The sequence below is a fragment of the Syngnathus scovelli genome, chromosome 7 (genome assembly GCF_024217435.2).
Source record: "Syngnathus scovelli strain Florida chromosome 7, RoL_Ssco_1.2, whole genome shotgun sequence".
In the NCBI taxonomy this organism is placed as follows: Eukaryota; Metazoa; Chordata; class Actinopteri; order Syngnathiformes; family Syngnathidae; genus Syngnathus; species Syngnathus scovelli.
Genome location: NC_090853.1, coordinates 11,802,920 through 11,822,922, shown reverse-complemented (window position 1 = coordinate 11,822,922; position 20,003 = coordinate 11,802,920). Strand labels below are relative to the sequence as shown.

At 37.8% G+C, this 20,003-nt stretch overlaps 1 protein-coding gene across 5 annotated transcripts in view; it reads right to left on the bottom strand.

Annotated features, from left to right (window-relative positions):
• Nucleotides 1-20,003, bottom strand: part of zgc:172282 (leucine-rich repeat and fibronectin type III domain-containing protein 1-like protein) — a 125,134-nt gene that overhangs the window by 55,331 nt on the left and 49,800 nt on the right. For all 5 annotated transcript variants that reach the window (XM_068651430.1, XM_068651429.1, XM_049726311.2 and 2 more), the window contains exons 2-8: nucleotides 19,174-19,279; nucleotides 7,582-7,798; nucleotides 7,312-7,463; nucleotides 6,269-6,522; nucleotides 5,889-6,132; nucleotides 5,631-5,788; nucleotides 5,076-5,462 (exon numbers count right to left, since the gene is read on the bottom strand). In XM_068651430.1, coding sequence (XP_068507531.1) covers nucleotides 5,076-5,462; nucleotides 5,631-5,788; nucleotides 5,889-6,132; nucleotides 6,269-6,522; nucleotides 7,312-7,463; nucleotides 7,582-7,780 — 1,394 coding nt within the window. In that variant the 5' untranslated portion in view covers nucleotides 7,781-7,798; nucleotides 19,174-19,279. The remainder of the gene's footprint in view (nucleotides 1-5,075; nucleotides 5,463-5,630; nucleotides 5,789-5,888; nucleotides 6,133-6,268; nucleotides 6,523-7,311; nucleotides 7,464-7,581; nucleotides 7,799-19,173; nucleotides 19,280-20,003) is intronic.

Below are 20,003 nucleotides of genomic sequence, written 5' to 3'. Positions count from 1 at the left end.
AACAGTTAAAGTTTGGATTCAGATGCAGTAGTTTTCTCAGTTTCCTGAATCCTACTCTTGATGCAGGTATGGTGTCAAAGTCGTTGGTATTGTGAAAACATTAAATGAGTATAATGCTATGTTTTGAAAAAAATAAAAATGATTCTCCATACTGACCTGGAAAATCAGCATAAAGCATTACTAGTTTTATGCATGACAAAGTGATAACTTCCTTTGAAACAGCTTCTGAAAATACCCAACTGTGAATTATTAAGTATGGTATGATTGGTATATAGGCCACACTATTTTCTGAAATATTTTTCGAACTCAGAAAACCACATGTAAACTCAGAACTGATTGTTATATTTGCTTACATTTTATTGAGAGTTGTAGGAGCTGAGAGAAATCATCAATTATCCCTATTTACCATCCAAGTCCCCTTTAATTCCCAGAACACTCGCTAATTTAACATTTTCTCCTCCCCTTGTAGATGTTTTTTTAAGATGCATCATCTATCCTTTCATCACATCTCCATCTTCTTCACCTCTCTGTTCCTCCCTTTGCTTCTCTCTATTTTTGCATGGGAAAGCTGAGCTCTGATTCTCTTTAATTACTATTCCCTCCATCCATGAGGATCTGAAGGCTGGGTGGGGGCTGGGTTGTTAGTGGACAGATGAGTAGAGAACTGGAAGGTTAGCGGGGGAGTGGGCATGTCGTCGTATAATTAAACATCGATTTGGGCCGATGATGAAAACAGCAGCAAGTTGCCAAACAAGAGGATTATGGGTTGGACAGCCGCCGGCTTTCTGCTGAGTTCAGCAATCCTCCAAGAGCAGAGAGGAAATGTGAAGCACGACAAGGGAGATGAGAGGCCAAAAAGATGCAAACACATGAAACGTAACTTAGTATGGAACGCCAACCAGCAAATGAAAGAAGAACACACAAGAAGAACAAGATCTGTGAGGCAGGAAAACTGTTTGAGAGCAAACATTCCATTTTCTAAGCAGGAAGTGGAAGACATAATGAGCACAGGAAAACACACAAGTTTTACAAAGTAGAAGGAGGGATAGACTAACATACAAAGAAAAAGATGAAAAAGCCTACATAGGAGAAGTATGACAAATAGGACCAAGCTTTTTGGTGTCTGTGAACTATTGACTCATGCAGTTGCCACAAATACCACACCGTGTATCCATCCTAGTACAGCTGAGCCTCAATTTTACACGGACTTTGGGGTACAAAATTTGGGAATCACGAAAACCTTGAACGCGCATTGTTTAGAAAATCTTGAAAGGAGAAAAAGTTTCAGAATCATGCATACGAGTGTATCTGGAAATTATTCTGGGTGAAAATTAATATGATATAATTCACCATGTAATTATTATAGTTAACCTGCCTCTGCTTACTGCCGGTGGGTTTGACCGATTGTGCAAATGCACAACCTTTATTTTATTGCTGTGGTCTTGTCTTTTCGTCCATTTAAACTACTACAGAAAAAATTGTGGTCCATGACCAAACAATGTTAGACAGAAAGTCGCGTAGAATCTCAGAGCATAAAATCAAGGCTTAGCTATATGTAGTAATAACACTTTATACAGAGCGGTAGGGTACAGGCCAAGGATAAAACTATTGAACCGCTCACTTATTGACACCAAAGCATAGACCTCCTCCACCAAGGCCAAACTGTTTACAAGACTGAGCGCAGATTCAATACAGAAATTCCTTTTTGGTCTGTGGACAACCCCTGTAGAAATATTTAAGAGTACTACAGCAGTGGCAAAGACTGTGCTTCCTTGGCAGAGGTAACAAAACCATGTAGCAAACTAACTTTTTTTTTTATTTTACCAACAGTCAAGCCTCAAATCAGATAAAGAAATTAATTTATATAGAAATATTAAAATCAAGTAGACTGAATGCCATATTTTAACGGATAAAGTCACACAAATGAGCTGGAATTCATATTTTCATATTTCATATTTTTTCGGCATTAACACATGTAAGACGTGTATACAATTCCCTACTGCATACAAATCATCTTATTCCCCCACATAAACCGCAATATGCATACTACTGCTTCATCACCTGCCCCCGACGCTATCTCCTTTGAGACCCAGTTATCACCCACCAACACACACACACACACACACACACACACACACACACACGCACACACACACACACACACACACACACACACACACACACACACACACACGCACGCACACACACACACACACACATGCACACACACACACACACACACACACACACACACACACACACACACACACACACACATACACACACACATACAGATGTCACTCGTTTTAATTAACATGAATACTCTGGGCAATGAAATGCGGGTGGATTTCATGGAAGACTGCACTGAGCAGCAACTGCGATGCGCACAATCTACCACCGGGAAGTAATGTGAGCAGTCCGAATGAAACCCCTGTGGTCTTGTCTGTAATAAGTGTTGAACATGCTTGCAAGTCATATGAGGAATATACAGTTCCTGATATATTTTATGTCTTGCCTATACAGTTTACGGGTCTTTAAAATTTGGACACTATAGTGACTCTGGAAAATGTGCACTCTCTCTTACAAAAGAAGTTTCCCGGACAGAAAATAGGAGCTCTATGGCATACTTTGATTAGAACCTTTTGATATTTGATGTTAATTTCACCCATCACATCAAGAACTGCAATGGAAATGCAAGAAATACACAGAGCTACATATTACAGTCCACCTGAACTGCATAGGAATCGAAAATAGTTTTTTTTCTATAAATGTACAAGGTGTCTGCGCTCCTGACATGCAGTTCTGCAACATTGTTACATGGTAGAGTGCTTTAACACACGACTCAATATTTTCCCAAATTGTGTGCTCAGTTTTGAAGCAGGAGAACATAGTGGACTTCCACTAGGTGACACCGGTTATGCACAGACACAATACTTATTTGCTCCTTATCTACATCCACCAATGCCTGAAGGTAGTGGATAGTCACTAGGGCAACTGCAATGCCTCATAATTATCTCAAACATCATGTTTGCATAGACCCACGAAGTGAACATTACAATCATCAAAGTGTGTCAATTTCAGAGATAGCCAATGACAGAACTGGATACACGTAAAGAAACATAGACAGAATTTCTAGGAGCAGCTAAAGCCATTGAGGGTGTCCGTTTTGGTGGCCACAGTTTAAGAGCTCTGTTTTTTGGAGATGATATGGTTCTGTTGGCCTCATCAAGCCGCAATTTTCAATTTGCACTGGAGCGGTTCGCAGTCAAGTGTGAAACGGTTGGGATGAAAATCAACACTTCCAAATCTGAGACCCTGGTACTCAGTCGGAAAAGGGTGGGAACTAGGTCGGAAATGAGAATGAACAAAAACAAGATTAAATGATTTTGAGATGGAAGAGATTATATCCTGATGTGTGTCTGGATTTGTTTCAACACAAAAAAACGGCACTGGAAGAGTTTCTGTTTTGCACACCAATCCAATATACTATTTCCATGTTTTCCTTGTACCATGTACCCTTTCGTTCTGTGCCCTATATTTTCGTCACACTTCTTTTGTCAAAGTAAAGTGCCTCAGCCCTGCTAATGGATATTGACCAAAGACAGACAGAACGCTGGAAGAACTACACAAGCATGCACATGCACTTATTGTGCATTGCTTTTGATTTTATTCTCCAAAAAGGCTATGCGGTGACACATCCTGTAATGGAGTCTCATAGGTTATGAGCATGATATTAAGATAAATCACAAAGATAGCCATGAGATGAATTTAGACTTTAAGGGGAAAAGAAATCACACATACCGTATTTTCCGGACTATAAGGCGCACCTAAAAACCTGAAATTTTCTCAAAAGCCGACAGTGCGCCTTATAGTTCGGTGCACCTTATATACGGACCAAATTCCTAAATTTAAACTGGCCCGAAGCATTGTGTCATGAAATCAATCATAAGTGGCCTGCTGAAGACTATGAATCATCAATTAAAAAGACTATGGATCATTATTTTGTGATTATAAAGTAATTTGTTGCGTCTGAAGTTTAAATAAAAAAGATCAAATGGAGAATGCTTTGATTTGGATTAAAAATCTGACATGATGCATTAATGATGCGCCTTATAGTCCGGTGCGCCTTATACAAGGACAAAGTTTTAAAATGGGCCATTCATTGAAGGTTTCCATAGGATAGGATCCTATTCACTCATGGTTATCAGCATTTAAAGTAAATACACAAATAATAACCAACTATTTTTTTAATGATTAATGATCATGTTGGTTAGTGTTTTTGTGTGTATGAGAACGATGCACAGTGTTAGTAAAAAACAGGATTTTTGCTGGGCCGTATTTTTAGTCATTTTTTTGTATATTGTTTAGTTTCCTGCTGACAATGGAAAGAGTAAAGCTGGAAAGATCACTTTTATACAGGATAGAAACATGCATACCCCTACCTAAATGTGTGCCCACTCACTACATTCACACTAAAATACAGATAACTTTCCATTTGTGGTCTAACCTGACATTGCCCATGTGTTGCTATGGAAACCTGTAAGTATGTCTCAGTACCAAAAACTAACAAGGCTTTTCCAGGATTTCTAAAACATCTGTTAAATGAGAAGCTCTGCTGTGTTCAAAGTAAATATTAATGTAAGAAAAATAAAGTTAAAATGAAGTTAAAATGCCAAAGAAATTAAATAAGTACACATCAAACACAATCTGTAACACTGACAATTAAAAATAAAAAATCAAGAAAATTAACATTATAGTAACTTGTCACCCTTCTCAAATTTAGCTTGCTAAATTATCTATAGCAATGTTCCACTGCAGAACTCTTCATATGTTCAGTTGATTAGATATTTGATCTTGCATGACTGGCTAATCTCCATGTGTATCATCTATCATCTGCTCTCACCACAAGGCAGCAGCAGAACAGAACAGCCGTGATTATCAAACAAGCAAATGCGCACAGAAACTCAGCAGCACATATGCAGACACTTAAGAGATTTTTCTAACATGCGTAAAGATTGCTTGTGCGGGGAAACATTTGTACGTAAATAACAATTTAGACATGTAGACAGACCAACCTGTACACCAGTGTGTCATCCCCTGAGCTGTTGTATTGGACCTGGAACATCCTGACGCCTGACATTGTTGTCTGACTGCTCCATCTAATGAGGGCAGAGTTTCCTGTCAACTCCACCAAGGAAACCCTGCGATCTCCTGTTCTGGTCTCGTTGTTAGGCATCAAGACCTTTGATGAGGTTAGGATGTCAGACGGAGCTGGTTCTCTGGTCTCTGATGGGTCTCTGCTACGACTTGTGCTGTTTGCCAGATGGGGCATTGGCGTTACAACCAGTTCCACTCTTCCTGTGGATTCACCGGCCGCATTAGAGGCAATACAGGTGAAGTTTCCCGCATCCTTGAGAGAAGTAACATTGATATCCAAGCTTCCATTCGGGAATACCATGGTTCTGAAAGAAACCACAAATAAATATTCAAATTTTATTTTTGAAATATGTAACCCTGAAAAACACAGTTGGACATTTGGTTGCAATATCTGCCATGACATCAACAGTTCTGAATTGAAGTCTTGGTCCAGACAATTCCATCTTGCATAGTTTAGTAAATATAGTATATACCTTGTGCCATTCGAGATTAGTCGACCTTCAGGACTGATCCAATGGACTTCTGGTTCTGGATCCCCATTTGCTTTACATTTGAGACTGGCAGGCTGGCCCTCCATAGTCAGAGTTTGAGGTGACTTGCGGGTTAATACTGGCGGATCACAAATAAATTCCTAAGAGAAGAAAGCATACATTTAAATCACCCATTCGATTTCCTCCCTTTTAGTTTTTTTAATTCTCATACGTGTATATACGTATGAAATAAAATCTCACCTCTTCAGCTATTGTCCAGAAGTATTTGGCACTAAGGTCTGGAGGTGAAGCACACGTCTCCAAGTCATCTTCTCGGGTTAACCTCCTCAACCACAGAAGTTCACAATTGCAATGGAGAGGGTTTCCACCAAAACTCAGAACTAAGGATGACAGGGGGCTTCCTCTGGATTTTGCATAAACTGGGATTCTCAGGAACAGAGGGTCAGGAGGAATTTTTTTCAGTTTGTTGGATGTCATATCAAGCCTGTGAATTAAAGTGAATACCCTTAAAACTGCTGGGTTAAAAATTGGACCGACCCAGGAGGTTGATCCAACTTTGGGTTGTTTTGCAAAAAAATAACAAACATTGTTGAGTTGTTTTGAACAGAAACTGGGATTACCTGGCAAGTTTGTGTAGGTTGGTGAAAACTCCTTGAGGAACATGTTCAATTAGGTTATGATCCATATTTAAGGTATTGACGTTTGTTAGGCGTCCTATAGTGTCCCAAGGAACATTTGCAAGATTATTGTAGCTGAGGTCCAAATCCTCCAGTGTGGACAGGAAGTCATCAAAAGCATGGGGAGATATGAAGTGGAGCTGGTTATTGGCCAGAATTAGATGGCGAAGGTTGGTGAGGCCTTTGAAATGATCATCCTAAATGAAGCAAAAATAAATAAATACTTACGTGAATAAAATATGTTTAATATCAAACATATCTTCAAAATAATACTAGATTGAGTGGATTTACTCGATTTAGCAAAGCCCTCAATTTGCTTGTTCCTGCCTTAGGGCTTAATACTGATACTTTAATGCTGACTTCACAACTAAGACTGGTAACTTAAAACAAACTTGTTCAAACTCCATCAAGCATGAACATTCTTTTTTTTAACATTGGCTTGAGTCCATTTGAAGGTAAACACTGATTTGGTTCACTTCTGCTCAAATGTGAAAGCTACACTCACCATCAGTCAAATGACAACAATATTAAATCATCCATCAATTTTCTATACCATTCAATAATGTTTTAGGTGAGCTGGAGTCTATCCTAGCTGCATCCGAGTGAGAGGTGTTTTACATCCAATATCGCCACCAGCCAATTGCAGGGCAAACTTTATAGACAATCAACCACTCATACTCATATTCAGACCTAGAGGGTAATGAACCTTCCAGTACATGCATATTTTACGAATGTGAGGCGAAGCCCGAGTACTCGGAGAAAGCACAAAGAGAACATATACGTGAACTCCACACTGTTACGAACGGAGCTCGGATTTGAATCCCCAACCTTCGAGTTGGATGCATTAACCAAAATCAAAGTGCATACTAAAATTAGTGGGTGGGTCACCTTTGGACTAAATGTAACCAATTGTATGTATGTGACTTCAATATCCAAAATCTAAATGTAATAATTCAAAACAGAATCCACCAATGCTGTGCGTTTACCTTAATAACAGTTAACCTATTTGAGTCTAAATGGAGGGCTCTAAGTCGCCGCAGGTCACTGAAAGCTGAAGGGAGTATCTGACTGATGGTGTTTCTGGACAACGTCAGATGCAACAAGCTGGTCATGTTTGCAAAGTCCTTCCTCCGGACAGCTGGAAAAGAGCAGACACAAAATTAGTACCTACAATGGCTGAAACCCTTAAAAGAAATTTGTTTATAATTGCTTGTATAGAAATATTTGTGGAGTGACTTCACAGGTTGCCACACTACCTGTGATGAAGTTCTCTTGAAGCCGAAGCTCCACGGTACGTCGGTCTATAGCAACAGGAACAAATAGCAAGCCTGTCTTAGAGCAGAGAATAGCGAGCGATGGCGACAGACTCTGGCACATACAACGTTTCGGACAATGTTGTCCCTTGCATGCTGCTGCCAGCAACAGCAAAGACAACCACAGCCGTTCCATCATCATCCACCAGAAACAAGGCCACTGGAAGAAAGAATGAGATAAGGATACAGAAGTTTATGTTAATAAAACTAATATAAAACATGGTAGTTAAATGTACGTAATACTCTAATTAGTCACATAATCAATGGCTTCAGATTTCCAGTGAAAACATTAAGTGATATAGAAAGTAGATGAATGGAAACTACAAAGTACTGTGTGGGATGATGTGGGCTTATTATACTGTGAAAGTCTAAGTGTAGCTTGTTTGAAAATTTGGTAGCCGTACTACCCATCATTAGGCATTCCAGCACAATTGCATAATTTGAAGGGAATGAAGAGTCATTTCCATTGGACGGTAAACAAGTCTGCTGTGTTCCCTCCCACAATGGCACACCACGATGCGCCCGACACAGTTCGACTGTGTTTTTCGTTACTGTAGACTTGCACTGGACCCTTTAACTTTACGTTTTCTATGTAAAGGAATTGTACAGTGTGCGGCATGAAGAAGTATGGATCGCTGTCCAAGCGATGTCTGATAGCAGCTTTGGGTAGCTAGTTATGTGACAATTTCTATTTTTGTCCTAACTTGAAAATTGTGATGTGTGGGCCCAGACTACATTATGCTGCACAGTTTGAATGCTTGGCTAATAAAGGACATTGAATGTCAGTTCTGTGGGAGGCTTTTCTTCCACATTTCAATAGTCATCGTGTTTTAATCCAAGTGTTATACACAAAGGGTAACTTTTAATAGGCTTCAGTTTAAGAAATAAAAATTAGCAATGTTTACTGATATAACCGGAAAATGACAAGACCACAATTTTCCAACAAAACATTCATATTACAAACCACAAAGCTTCAGAGGGAATGCCCTTTAGAAAGAAGAGAAAATCTATTGAGCTCTATATTTACAGACAGGCACAGTGCACGGACAAAGCCTGGTTATGTTCTAGGGCTTATGTTTTACTACATCTGGAACAACGTGTACTGAATCAAGCTACAATGAAATCTCAATGCTACCAAGGCATTATGAATCAAAAATGTGCTAAATGTCAGAACAGCAGGTGGATGAGTCAACAAGATATTCTCAACTTGTCCTCTATGAGCGTTGATCAAAATCTTACTAAACATCTGTGGAATGAGCTGTAGTGTAGAGAAGGCACCAATTGACCTGGGGACAGTCATCTGTTGACCAGTAGTTGCAAAAGTCTCAATGAAAGTTAAATAAATTCTTTCATTGAAATCATTGCTTCAAAAGTGCAAATAAAATATGAAGTACCATCATTTTTTTTCCATGAATTGGTTTTAATTCTGTTGGATCAGAATTCAAAAGCAATGCCCATGCCCACTTGCATTATATCATATATTTTCAGTTAACATTGTTGATGCCAACAATTTGGCTTGTGGTGTATTGTAAATAGGAGTTACTGAGTATTGGATTTCATTTATTCTCTACATTCAGTATTCTATAGCCTTAGTTACGATTAAATTCTTGGTTGGAAAATGAGAGCATGTACAAGGGTTTTGGGGTGTCTGCCTTCTGGTTTGCCTTGTGCATCCCTACTTTGCATCGCACAATGCAGATAAATAGACGTACACACTGTATACACCATCTTTCATATCATTAAGTTCACAAAATAAAACTATATGGTTGTAGAAGACCGATATGCATGGTTGCATTTAGTGTTGAAGCAAATTAAATATGTTGTCTTCATCCCTTAATCATCCATCCAACGTCATCCTTTATGGGTAAGGTCTTGGTGAAGATATAAAAAGATATGGAGCAGAAATTGAAAACACCATAGACAATGGCAGAAACTGGATGAGTAATGGTTGAAGACAATGGCAATGGCGTTAAAAAAAAAAAAAAAAAAAAAGTGATCCTACAGGGGTCGCCGTCAAAACCATTGGTGAAATGAAAAAAAAAAAAAACTTGGTGGAGGCCTGTATCTTAGCAACAGTCGATGACACATGGATGGTAACAGTGAGGAGGTGGGAAGAGTATGTGTTATGGTTGTGGGGGTGTTGTGAGTGCATGTATGAGGACTGTGAGAAAGTACAAGATTGGTCTGGAGATCTGACAAGTAATGAGTTGCATTGTCGTCATTGGGTGATAAGGGCGAACAGATTCCCCGTCGCGGAGAGTGCAACTACACCCATGTTGTGGAAAGCGTGCTATTCCACAACACAGTGGCATAGTGATCTTTTAGTTTATTTTTGTCCAAGAAGACTGGCCTCGCTCTGTCCGATCATCACCCTCACACACACGCAATAAATTCATTTTTACTCTGAAGACATTTGAACAAACCTCTCAGTATTGTAAATGTGTCATTTCCCTCAAATATATAGCCCTTAAATAAAAGACAAATTCACTGTGTATCTTGATGAATTTTAAAGTAGAACCATTCTAGATAGATAGATAGATAGATAGATAGATAGATAGATAGATAGATAGATAGATAGATAGATAGATAGATAGATAGATAGATAGATAGATAGATAGATAGATAGATAGATAGATAGATAGATAGATAGATAGATAGATACTACTTTATTGATCCCCAGGGGGAAATTCAGCAGCCAGCAGTTAGATACAAAACCACACAATTCGATGTGATGTGTTGACATTGTTTAAATACAATTCAAATCTTTCATCACTACTTTCCAAACAGTTAGATACTCACCAACCCTGCTCATACTTATGGGAATTTATACTATACTTACTTTATACTGATTCATTGACTTTATATAAAGTTATTTCTTTTTTTTTTTTTTTTTTAATGAGTCCAAACATTGACTGGCTGAGCCATTCACCTACAGACTGAAAAGGCTTTTGAAGTGGAGGATTTTGCTAAGGTTTATTTTCTGCTGAGAGTTTCATTTATCTTGGAATGAAATTACAAATTGAAAATTGTAGTGCCATGTTCATATTTTGGTTATTTTAACTCATTGTATTTTTGCCAAGTCTCTCATTATAACTTCTTTGTTGTGAAAAACCTGTTAAAACCTCATTTTAAAATGCACAATATGTCTGTTATGGTTTACCTTGATCCATAATTTACTATTGATTGAAGATCCTAATATTACCATTGATTGCAAGGCAGTTGTACATTGCCAGTGGGGTTTTTCTTTACTTTCATGTTTTTTATTTTATTTTATTTGACTAGCACAGTTAAAACTTCAGTTTTGTAATATTTTGGAAAAGTATTCCTGCCACTTGACAATTCAATTAAAATCATTTCATTCATTCCAAGGGACAGTTTAAGAGCTACTGGAATAGCACACATCCAGAATTATAGAAGAAACATAAAAATAACTAAATAAGTTATGAATGTGATCAAATGCACAGTTATCGGTAAATGCAAAGTGTGCCCGAGGTAATTAGTCACCAATTCGTATAAAATTATAATCAGTGTCCAGGAAAGCGCTGGTTAACAGAATGTGTGCAATGTGTCTGTATTATACAGAGATAACATTTATTTAGTCCAGCTTATTGGGCTGATTTGAAGTCACAAAACAGATTTCTCTAGAATTATGTTCATGGATGTTGGTGTTTTTTTTCTTTGTTTCTTCATAATCTTGGCTCAGAAAACTATTATGTGGAGTAAGAGGTCATGGTTCTGGCACATTTCCTCTATCCAAACCTCATACCAGCTGGGTGACCAAGCTGGCAGCTCTGATATACACACAAAATGGCACAAACAATTCCCCACATAAATGCACAGGGGCTGATAAACAAAGTTGTTCACACCAACCTTCACCTTGACTGTAAACAATGCACAACTAGGAGCCTGCAGAACCACAAAAATGCTTGTGTGGGGATAGCTTGTATTGCGTGACTCTTGTTGTTTCACTATGTACCTTTCAAAATACCGTAATTTCCGGACTATAAGCCGCGACTTTTTTCCAAAATTTTGAACCCTGCGGCTTATAGTCAGGTGCGGCTTATATAAGATTTTTTTTGTGATTTTTGTGATGACTTGATCACTTTTATACACTCGTAAAAAGGCTGTGGACCACTGTTGTGCGGTATCTTGAAGAAAAAAAACAACAAAAATACTATTTTGAAACACTACTATGGCTGCTGCTTATTTTGGCTGTGTTGCTTGTGACTATTATGAGCTTTAGTAGGAATGCACGCTAGGTGACCTGCGTCAAAGGGCTCTAAACCCTTTCTCTTAGAGATTACACAAAGCAGTGGCGCTGTTTGGACCATCTGCATTGTATTAAAACCCAATCAATCAGCATTTAAATTCAATTCTTCTGACATTTTGCTCACCAAAAACAAGTTGTAATGAATGTGAACTTTTAATGCATTTTATTCAGAAAGTTACTTTGAACCCTGAGCCTTAAATGGCGGCGAGGCGTATTTATGGATTTTTACGGCTTTCTGTGTACTGTCTTTCTTTGTAAAAAACTCATGTGCACGTGCGGCTTATAGTCCGGTGCGGCTTATGTAAGAAAAAAACTAAAATATCCCTGAATTTTAGCTGGTGCGGCTTATAGTCCGGTGCGGCTTATAGTCCGGAAATTACGGTAGTCAGCTCGCTTTTGTGCCATTTCCATCCAACACAGTTCTCAGTGCATCATCTTTCAAAAATAGTCCTGCCAGTACAGTACATAATTAGGTGATTCGAGCACACTGCAACAACGCTTGTCAGTCCATGTTCTTTTGCAGGGGTCTCAATCCTTTTATCTTCTGTGAGCTACTTTTTCATACCGAAAGTGCAAGAGAGCTGGGAATATTTATTGACATAGCTAATTTCCCCAGCAGATGAGATTAGTTTTCTTACATTATTTTTGTTGTTGCACATATCGCACATTAAATAAATGAGACTATGGGTCACATATTACATCTGCAAATAACTTCAATTTCATCAATATCCAGTAGGGCCTTGAGATAATAGTAATTTTTAAGTAATCGATTTGTTTTTTGCTTTGATTTGCAAGGGGAGGGAAAGGGAGGTTGTCTATGTTTCCAAATTAATGAATGTTGGTATTCTGATGTCACAGTGTTGAAAAAGTTTTACAGTCCTCTCCTAGAGACACTTTTCATAAACTGCTGGCTGTATTATTCACCACAGGAGTTCTCCTCGACCGTAATGCCGGCCGTTTACATTACATCACACGCACGTGCGATCTAAGCCACGCAGCTGCTGGCTGACCAGGTAACAGACATGGAGAAAAAACTACCAAACTCACTGATCATTGTTTTGCGTGACCTCACACACGAACTCCCCAAATATAGACAGCACATAACGTGTCCCACCAGAGGGACACAGACACTGGACCATTGCTGCTTCGTAATAAAGAACGCATACCGCTGTGCCCCGTGCAGCTTTAGGACTCTCGGACCACTGTCTAGTTCATCTGATCCCAACCTACAGGCAGAAATTAAAAACTTCTAAGCCTGTGGTGAGGACTGTGAGGAAATGGACAGCAGGACCTCCAAGCCTGCTTTGACTGCACTGATTGGGTGTTTTTGAAGCTGCAACTTCAGACCTGCATGAACTGCATGAACTCATCGATACCGTGACATCATACATCAGGTTTTGTGAGGACTTGTGTGTGTAGACTAAGACCTTCTGCACGTACAACAACAACAAACCGTGGTTTACACCAAACCTAAGGATGCAGCGCAAAGCCAAGGAGGAGGCCTACAGGAGTGGGGACTGTGACCTGTTCAGGCAGGCCAGGAACACACTGTCAAAAGTCCCTGTTTGGCATGAACAAACTTGGTCAATAAAGCTGATTCTGATTCTGATCTGAGGCTCCAAGCTGTTTATTGTGAGAACTTTTTTTTTTTTTTTTTTTCACAAAATAAAATATTATAGAGTGCTACTTTTTCTTCATTGAAACATACACTACAACAAATTAATCTTTAATAATTTTGTACACAAATAGGGGCTTTTTGATACTTACTTTTTTTCCCCTGCATGCCACAAAATATGTATTTTGTCTGTGTGCTAATGGGCAATCTCTACTTGTTTTCCTCAACACATGGTGATGTTATAAATACTAAACTGTTGGTGGTGCATGTTTAACCTACACACTGCTCTTGAAAAGCAGCAGAGTGCCCTGCTAAAGCCAAGTGGCAAAAGACTATAATAATAGTTTGGAAAATTCATGCGGAAAATTTAAATGGGCCTGCTACCTAGCTTGAAGGACTTCAGCTTTGGAGAGTGTCAAGGTTCAAGTGCCACTGCGGACAAAATGTAAAAATGATAACTTGGTGTTGGAGGGATGCTTGTCTGCTTCCTGGCTACTCTCATGGTACTCTTGAGCAAGGCACTTTTCCCAACCCATCAGCACTATTTGAATGCCAGTTTTCACCGTAACATCACTTTCCATGCCTGCATGTGTGAAATTTAATACCACATGGGTGGTGTGTAACAAAAAAAAAATATATATATAGAGTGTAATTTTAATTTCTCCTAGAGGGTATACAATCAGTACATTTAATTATATTGAAACACATGAAATTAAATAACCATTAGCATTTGTGGTCCTATTGGTGAATAGGCCACAGTTTTATTATCTGGGAAGCTACTTCTTTGATTTTTTTACTGATTACCCCAGTGATTAAAGGGACGGTGAACCCCAAAATCTTCTTTGAAATTATGTCATGTGCAGCCTAACTAGTCAAAAAACTGTGTTCTGATTAATGTTCTGATTGGGGTTGACTTCCTCTTTAATGAGTTATAGTCTTTGACTCTAAATTTTGTTTACCAAATGTAGTCATAAATTTTAACTAAATAACAATCAGGAAATATTTAGTATATCACAAATTTTGTCATCTTATGACATGGGCCCTGACTATTTTTTTTAATTAAGAGCACAGTAACACCTAACTTAAATTTTTAGAAGGATTGGAAGAAAATGTAGTGGTGCACACTGTAAATTATAGGACATCAGAGCTGAACTGCCAATGTCCAGTTAATTCTTTTGTCTGGGCTATGTCATTCAAATGTTCTGTGTTCTTTGTGTTTTGTGCGCGTCTGTTTTTTTTTTTTTTATATATCGCTTTAAGGGCTACCATAGCTCAGGTTCATGACAGCGTTGAGTGAAATACTTTTCTAAAATGACATCAAGTGGAAGGAAAATCCCAGTCACCTAAATTATCCCCGTCATCTAATCCCAGCCATAACCTTTTCAAAATCTGCTGTGAAGAGAATGGTTGGAGACCAGAATAGCCAATTTCAAGAAAAGACAGATGACAGAATGTTTTTTTGTTGTTGAGTTGAGGCGCTTAGGAGTTCAGAAGTTATTATTCAACTAGGCATGCTGCGGGATGAAAAAAAAAAAAAAAAAAAGCCATGTTCTGTTATTAATAAAGATTGAGAATATTGGATTAGTTTTAGTTTGTATAGTTGCCTTTTTGTGGAATACTTGAGCTCCAGGATTTTTGACCCCGGCTCTACGATGTAATCTTGAGCTTGCAGTTTTGTGTATTATGGGGCATAATAATCTGACAACTCATCATCACTTTACATTGGTGGTTCTTCCTTTCCATGGTCCCACTGCCTTTGATAGGAATTTAGTGGCATAGATTTACCAGGCGCAGTCCAAACAGCCCAAACAGTTTGTGATGTTTGTGTAAGGAGTAAGGAGATGTGGCAACACAAACAAACCATATGAAACATCACAGGTTAAACCACAACACACAAAATGAGGCATTTATGATGAGACGGAATAGCAGCCTGGAAAAGAGAGCACATTGCCGTTCCTTTAGTGCTACAAGCAGGCACAAGGAAGAAAATGTGGATTTAAATGGTACCAGTGGCATCACGAGGTTTTATCAACTGGTGGGGTAGGAGCTCCCAGGAGATTCTCTCTGTCTCTCTCTCTTCTCTCTCTTTTACTTGGTATCGGATTGATACTAAAATGTGCTGTATCATATAACACTACACCTTATTGAGTGTCTGATTTCATACAGCTTTTAAAATTAATCATATATGACATAAGGGCGAATATATGTAAACAATTTTTAAGACACATTGACACATGTGCTTACAGGTTTACACTTTATTTTGACAATGTAATTTAAAGCAAAAGTTTGTATCGTGAGCACCACAGACCACAACATAAACATAACCACAATTTGTTAATTTCTTTCACCATAGACCGAGTCAGTGGTTCAAAGTGAGTCAGCCAAATGAGTATGGGAATTGAAGAATACAAAGAAGAAATGTGAACTCAATTAATTTAGATTTAGAAATTACTTTCACCATCGCTTCTGATAATTCAAATGTTTGTGACTGCTTTGTGTCTGTGTGTAAACTTTTGAATATTGCGTCCTTGAGGATTAAAAACTTGTGACCGTGAAGCATACTGATGTCTATCTTTTATAGATTATTTTTCTTATCACACCTACATGCTCAAAAAGCATCAAATTAGCTGAGAGATTTTGGGTACCGGTCTTGGGATCATCTTTTGTGGAGTTTGTATGTTCTCCTGGCTTATCTCCAGATTCGAGCACATCCTCTCATGTTGAGTCAGCTTGTGCCGCTTGATTAACTGCCAACCAGTTGAGGGTGTGCCTCAACTCCTGTCCAAATGTTTTTGGGAACATTGACAAGAGGTGGTTTAGAAATCCGTAATTGATTATTAGGATTAGGTGAACATTTTCAACAGCTATGAAAACACATTCCACTCTTTATGGCAATTTGGATGAATCACCAGGTAGAGATTTTTTTTAAGTTTCATCTTGACCTTCTTCAGTCTGCAATTTCATAAAGTGTTTTGAAGGTTTAGGTGTGACTGATGTGTTTAATTTTGCAGAAAGCAACAGTGAGCTGTTCAGTGATTATGTAGGAGTAATGATGTTATTTCAAAATGAAAGGCGAGTAATGAATTTAAAAGTGAAAATGAAATATGTAGTAACTGTAATAAGGGAATTGAGAACTAATAATGGAGGGCAAATGAAAGGAGGAAAACAGGTCAGATAACTGTCATTTGGTAGTCATACGTGTACCATGGGAATACAATTTGTTTTACAAATAATGTCTCTTTTACTACAACAGTACCACTCGAGAGCTGTGTAATGAAAGTGAAGCTGTTTGGGGATAACATTTATGCTGTAACATGGCTGACAGGCACATTTCTCATCCGAACAGGTGTGTCTGTTTGATAAATATCTCCGAGCGCACAAGAGTTGAAAGCAGGGCACGTAGTAAATTTCAGCCACATATGCATGCGAGTAGATGCATGTAATTATTATCACAGGAATCAGTTATAATGTCAAAATACTATAAGGGTGCTGTAAGGGAAAACATACATCCTTGTCTTGGGCATAATTCCACTTCATGAATATATGCATGATTTGGGAAGTGACACCAAGTATTGGCGTGAGTTTCGATTTTGTTTTAGAGGAGAATGATTTATGGTCCTAAACATGGGTACCTTAAACATTTTATTTTAAAGGCCAAAGTGACCAACTATTTTGATATGTTTGAGTTAAACTGAATTAGGTTTTGGGCAAAATGACACGATGCACAATAAAAACATTTTGTTCGTAGTAATGTGACATTGATCAATGTTGTGTTTTGCATTTCCGGCATGCCAAGCAACAAAAAGCCCACCCACTGCAACTTAGCCCCTTGACTTAAAATATTTCAACTGCTGCTGCTTTTTGTGTTGGTATGTCTTAATGTAGTTTATCTTGAGACCTCCTAATGTAAACGAGATGATAGTAATATTGCTCTTAGTTTGTGAAATGGAATATTTTTTTTCTCTTTTACAGCACCATATGATGTTAAACAACAACAAATAGGCCAGCACCCTCCTTTAATTTCCTGCTCAAGAACGGGAGCACAAATAAATACTGTATCCGTTTATTCCCCCAAAAAGCACTTTTAGATTAAACTTTCCTTAGCACATTGCATGTTATGTTTATTCATTTCAGATGAATCATCTATTATGCTATGACATTAAATAAATGAAAATAGACTGCTTTAAAAATTCACAATGCTAAAAACAAAGGGAATTTTAAATATGGTAAGAATAATTAATAGATGTAAATGTAGATGTAATTTTGCTTGACAATCTATCATACGGTTATCCAAATGAAATACATTTGTGTAACAGTTGTGGCAGGTAATTGCTCTGATGCTTGAGAAAGTATCAAGTAGTTAGTAGAGTTGATCATATTTTGTGAGCTTGTTTTAATAATGTATCAAGGCCTAAAAAAACATCAGTATTCTGAGTAGGTTAATTAAAATTCATGTGCATTGTATTAATTTTAAACTGTTTCAGCAACAAGAAATACGCCAATTTCGTCTCGTCAATAATAAATTGAAGAAAAGACCACATCTTGCTGACCAGAGAAAACTGAAAATTATGTAAATAATCAATTTGAAAACAAGCATAGACACTTTGTAAAAGGTCAAACTAAAGACCTTTAGAATTGGATCATAATGTCTGTAACAGTCAAGATGGTTTTCATGTGATATTCCTACTGGAACTACAATATTGATCCATATTTTGAAGAATAGTGAATCTTGGAGAATAGTGCTAAGTAGGTGAAAGTCACCGGTGTAATGGTTTACTTGACTGACTTCCGCCTTGGTAGCGTGGGATCAGTTGTCACTTAGCAATAGTGTGAATGAACGCTTTTCTGTCTCTATATTTGTCTTACGATCGGCAACCAGTCCAAGGTATAGCCTGCAATTTGATTGATGTCTTGAAAATGGAAAATAGTCTTGAATGCTTCTACCATTTTTATAGTATCTTTTTTTAACCATGTTTGTGTTAAGTCATACAGAAGCAACAACTGATAAATTGTTCTACGGGGCATTGGGCTCTAGGCTCTCTTTTTAGGTGTACAAGAAAAATGTGACATATTTTAAATTGTCATTTACACTGTGACAGTAAGATGTGTGGCAACAGCAGGTTATTCCCTTTATGATGTTGTAGACAACCTATTGAAGTGATTACTGGAATTGAAAGTCTTTATAACCATTAGGGTTATAAAGACTTTCAATCGTGCACCTGTCAACAGGTAAAGTTTGTTTGCTTGCCCAGTACTCCTGATCAAACTGCTAAAGCTGTCTTAAATTTGAAGGGAACTTGTTGTGCAGATGTACAAAATAATTTAGACTGGGCCTCTTCAGAAAAATCTGATGTTTTGTTCTTAGTCATTCTGGGTGTTTTTAGCTGTGTGATTACTGGAATTGACCATTAGGGTTATAAAGACTTTCAATTGTGCACCTGTCAACAGGTAAAGTTTTTTTTCTTCAGAAAAATCTGATGTTTTGTTCTTGGTCATTCTGGGTGTTTTTAGCTGTGTGTTTATTATTATTATAAATTATTACTGACCATCCTCCATGATTGATGTACAGATACAACAATTTATGTACGTTAAGCCTTTAATACAAGATTTTATCCAAGAAGCAAATAAAAAAAGTGACAAGTATGCCTACCTTTATGAAGTATACTGTGATTTAATTAGGGTCAACATGAAGTAAATCTGCAGTGACTGACAGACGAATAGATTAGGGTACGCAGCCTGGAGGGAGGGAGTCCAACCTGAAAAAAAAAAAAAAAAAACAGAGATAAGAAACAATAGGTTATTTATAGTGTAAGGTGACTACTGTATCTTGAAAATACATATGGCCTCGCATGCAGCATTTAAAAGGAATGAGATGAACCCCTTTGACTGGCAGCTAAACAAGTCAGCTGCTTCCATGCTCACAATGGCATAAAATTCACCTTTTTTAAAATGCAGCAGGTTGAACCAGATTGCACCCATCTGCAAAAATACTAAATCTCAGTCGACCTTGCCCCTGGCTGGACTTACATAGCACCCACCTTGAGTCGGGTTTGAACTGGGCACAAAAATACAGCCCTTTGTACTTAATTGTTTCAGAAGTGAGGGCACTAATTGTTAAAGTTTTGTAGCTGGAATTCTTTCCCATCCTTGTTTGATGTACAACTTGAGGTGCTCAACAGTCAAGGTTATCCGTTTTCATATTTTGCGCTTCATAAAACATATTTCCATGAAAATTAAATTAAAGTAAATTATATGTTCATATCAGACATGTGTACACAATAGATTTGCACAAAAACACACACAACTCAAAAACCCCAATCTCAAACTCTAACAAAATATTAGACTTTAATTATTCTATTTTTATGATGCAATAGATAAGAATAGGCTTAAGATGAACAGAACAAAACAAGCATTAGCCTTCAATTAATCCAGTTTTATAAGGGTGTGTATGTGCCTTTGTGAACAATGAACCTAGCCAGT